The following is a 4061-nucleotide window of genomic DNA, read 5'->3' on the forward strand; positions in this document are numbered from 1 at the left end:
GATCTGTAATTATCTACGGATCAAAGACATTTCACGTTTAGCATATTTTAATATCAAGATAGAATTAACATTGTAATTAAAGTCTTGAAATTAGTATTTGGAACAGGCTGGTCTATTCTTCTATTTATCTGAACAAATACAGCCAATTTTTGAATGATGTTTCACATCCAGGTGTACAATCAAGGTTTTGGTACCAGCTAGCCAGGATACAAAAGTTGCTGTAGGATTTGTAGGTCACTGTAGGATTATCCCAGCTGGATGAGTGGGACTCGGAAGGCCCACTGCATATGGTCATTCCCATGTATAGGCGCTGAAGAAAATGCTGTAAAAAGAAGAAAACTACAAATGTTGGAATACTAACCTTAACTTCAGTCATTGCTGGCATTGCTTCTTGTTGTTAAGTAAGTTACCATTTTGATTGTGCTAAAACCTTGTCTAGAGAGGTAAAAACAGTGAAAATATTCCTTAAAATGTTTCCATTTGCAAGTCTCAGTCCTTGAACCAAAGTAACCACATACTTGAAGATCCGTTTGTCCTTGATTTCTTTTCTGAAGCTTCCAACCTTCCCTGAAACTGTGAGTTGGGAACGTTAAAAATAAAAAAGTGATTTAAATGTATCTATTTATATCCATTTATATTACAACAACCAAGGCAAATTCTTCAGATTTTAGGCTTGATAATTGAGACATAGTTGTAATAATGATTTATTACACAGCTCCCAGAGTTACCTCTCCAACATACTGCTATGGCTTTCAGCGTTAACGAAGGCTGGGCTGTGAGCATCTCTCTCAGAAACTGCAAAGCTTATTTTCTTCCATAAAACTTTGAACGCTGGGCAGAGGGGATTACAAAAGACAGTGGAGTGGCTAAAGCAGTTTACGTTATCAGTGATTTGGAAAAAAGTTATCTTGATTAACCTCTAAATGCTTTATTCGTTACAATGGTAGTTAAGTGTTACGATGCCGAGATACGGTTTAAACAGAGCCATGCATTATACACAGCATTGTGCCAACTCTTCTCTGCCACATTTGTTTTGAGTAATGGTTTTAGTGTAAACCAGACCCAAGATATGTCTGGCTAGGTTTCCCCACATCCCTCTTTTATCTTTGTCTAGCATCTCCAATTGCATGAACAATCTTCCCCGAGGTTGTTGTTACTCGTGTCCTTTATAAATTTCCAATTTTCATTATATGCGCTGCCTGTAATAACTCCTAACTACATAATAATCCTTTGGATTATAAAAGGCAGGGTTCTTACGTTATTTCTCAGAGAGGAGTTAGCTCTCCTCTCTCTTCCTTCTTCTGTGGTTTACAGCATTTGTACAGTAAATACAGGCATTCATGAATTTAATTTGGTACCATCCTGCTGCTACATAGAGAGATCTCAAATGTGGACACGTAGCCCAGAACAAAGAAATATGATCAGCAAGTTGTGTTACTATTTTTCTGAAAGATCAGCCCCTGGAGTGCCTTTGAACACGGTGTGTGCCCACCTGCCTTCGACCTTGGCAATGGCCTCTGCAAGGGGTATTCAGGCTGTTGCACAGCAAACAAAGAGTTTGGTTTTAAAACCAGCCTCGGGGTGCCCTCTGCGGTTATCATAGAACTACAGCTCCGGTCCACCCTGGAGCTGGCAGTCAGGACTTAAACCCAGTTTTCTGTGTCCTCCCTGACTAAGTCTTCAAAAAATACTATAGACAGATGTTCTGGCTTCATGAATGGAGTTGATGGGATAGCATTTTACCCATGAATTCCAAGAAGCAAGGTGTTGCAGGGCACTGCTATGGTCTTAATCCCAGAGGAAATGTGAAATTACCAAAATACATAATCTGGCGAGGGCCAAAGAGTCCCAGTATCAAAAAGAGAATCTCATGAAAAAAAAAAAAAGAATGCTCTATCAAATTCCACACAGTGGAATGCAGCACAAGGGCTGTTTGCAACTGCTATGCAATTTAGACGGGGAAAAAAAAAATATTCGCCAGCTTTGACCGGTCCAATTGTAAAACCCCCCAAATGCTGCCTCCATTTTGTCCCTTGGGAGATGAGTGAGAGAGCTCACTCTGTATTTTCAGTTCACTCGTGATACTGTACATGAGGGAAGTAGATTCCATATACTATTTTCCCTTCCTTCCTGTCCTCTTCCCCCACCCCAAATACCCTCTTAAACCACTGGTTTTTTGGTTCAAACAACAAGGCTAAACAGGTGAAATTTTAAATAATGATTGAGGATTTTTTTTATTCATTTAAGTTTCAATATCATTACAGAAAATGTTATGGTACAGAGTTGTTTAACATTAGTTTTACTTCTTTGCTCATTTAATTTCCACACGAATGCTGGTAACACTAATATCTGTACAAGATCAGTCTTTGATTTTTTTTAGTTTTTAGTTCTGTACATTTTTAAATGTATTGGTTAAAAAGGCTGTCAGCACTTAAGGAAGCGATTTTTTTGTTTGTTGAAATAAAAGGTATCCAGTTACTGCCCAAGAGTACTGAGCTGGGTGGCTGCCGGGACAAGAGAGATCCCTGAATGCGCAGCGAGGTGAGAAAACCTCGGGGCTTCATTGGGTTCCCAGTGCAGCCACTCTGCTTTTGGCACTGTGCACATCAACACGAGATACAAGATAAAGAACAAGCAGAAGCTCTCTGTGAAGCGGTTATGAAGCGTACTAATAAGGGAAATCCAAGTGTTGTCTACGCTAGTATAAATAAGCAGACAGCCTTGTTTTAAGAGCATAAGTAGTTGTATCTTAAAGATGAGAAAAAACACAAGTTCTGCAGGCACCTACTGCTGTCTACTAAAAGCTACCGCTATTAGAACTAGCATTGAACACACAAAGCAATTGCAAGGAAAGGAAAAAGTTGCTTTGATATAATCAGAATAAATTTCTTTGTTAAGATTTGTTTTAAAGTTTTTTTTAAAAGGTATTTATTTAAATTCCATTTGAAATATAATTCAAGATGTTGACTATACTGATCAACTTTTATCCAAATCAGAAAAACTAGCTGTGCCGTTGCATATTACAGGATACAGTCAATGATATGTGGACATGCATCAAAGCTTCGCTCTTGCTGGTGACATCATAGCCTTCCAATGACCATGACATCCACCACCTCCCCCTTGTGAAGCTCCACATACTGCTCTGTCTTTGGAGGTAGCATCAACAGTCCATTGGCACTGCGCATACTCATCAGACGACTGCTCATCTGATTCCCTACAGGAGAGCGAGAGAAAAATTTCAGTTAAGTTTTCAGTTAGTTTCAAATGCTGCAACACACCGCGTGGGAAACAAGAGCTGTTCTTACGAAGATGTCCACGTTGCTAACTTATTCACAGAGCTGGGATCTCCCTGTTCCGAGGTGGATGGAAACAGAGAACTCTGTAGAGAATTCGTCAGCCTCTCATCGCTCTGGCTCTCAAAACTCTCATTCTCTCTGCTGACTGCTTTCCTACGCAGCCTTCCACATTATCTGTACCTCGTATCTTATCATAGTAAATTGCTGTTCTGTTGGAATTTCTAATCCTATCAAAATTACTTTATTTTTCAATTTGCATACCTAATTCTGATTGTACAAAGACTAAAACCAGCACAGTCTAGAATCTTTTTAATATACTGTTACAGAATAAGTTTGATTAACTGTATTCTTCTCTCTGAATAGTCTCCTTTAGCATTAGTAGCTTAGCACTAGTAGCTAAAGTAGTTGAAGCCTTAGGCCGCAAGAGCTGACAGAGAATAAACTTTTTGATAAAACTAATGCTGCTAACACAGAACTAGCTGAATCTGGCAGATGTGAGCAGAATGAAGAAGGACCAAGGAAACAATTCCAAGAGAATGAGGTAACTTCAGAAGAAGGCCAGCCTAGCGACAAAGAAATCAAGAGACCACCGACCAGAATTAAGTGATTGGATTTGGGGATCGGGTGCTGGGTGGTACGGGTATAATTGGAGGGCGCGATCTGGGGTAGGGGTCCCTCTCCAGAGGCACCCAGCTCGAGCTGTAACCTGAGAACTAATAAAAGAAGAATTGGAAACCTTCACTTGGACTTTACATTTTTCAGCAG

At 39.7% G+C, this 4061-nt stretch overlaps 1 protein-coding gene across 1 annotated transcript in view; it reads right to left on the reverse strand.

Moving 5' to 3' along the window:
- Nucleotides 1-2206: 2206 nt before the first annotated feature.
- GPHN (gephyrin) overlaps nt 2207-4061 on the reverse strand; it is a 211087-nt gene continuing 209232 nt past the window's right edge. The window contains exon 24 of the mRNA XM_009321000.1: nt 2207-3214. Coding sequence (XP_009319275.1) covers nt 3081-3214 — 134 coding nt within the window. The 3' untranslated portion in view covers nt 2207-3080. The remainder of the gene's footprint in view (nt 3215-4061) is intronic.

This window comes from Pygoscelis adeliae, unplaced genomic scaffold (genome assembly GCF_000699105.1).
Source record: "Pygoscelis adeliae isolate BGI_AS28 unplaced genomic scaffold, ASM69910v1 Scaffold3, whole genome shotgun sequence".
In the NCBI taxonomy this organism is placed as follows: Eukaryota; Metazoa; Chordata; class Aves; order Sphenisciformes; family Spheniscidae; genus Pygoscelis; species Pygoscelis adeliae.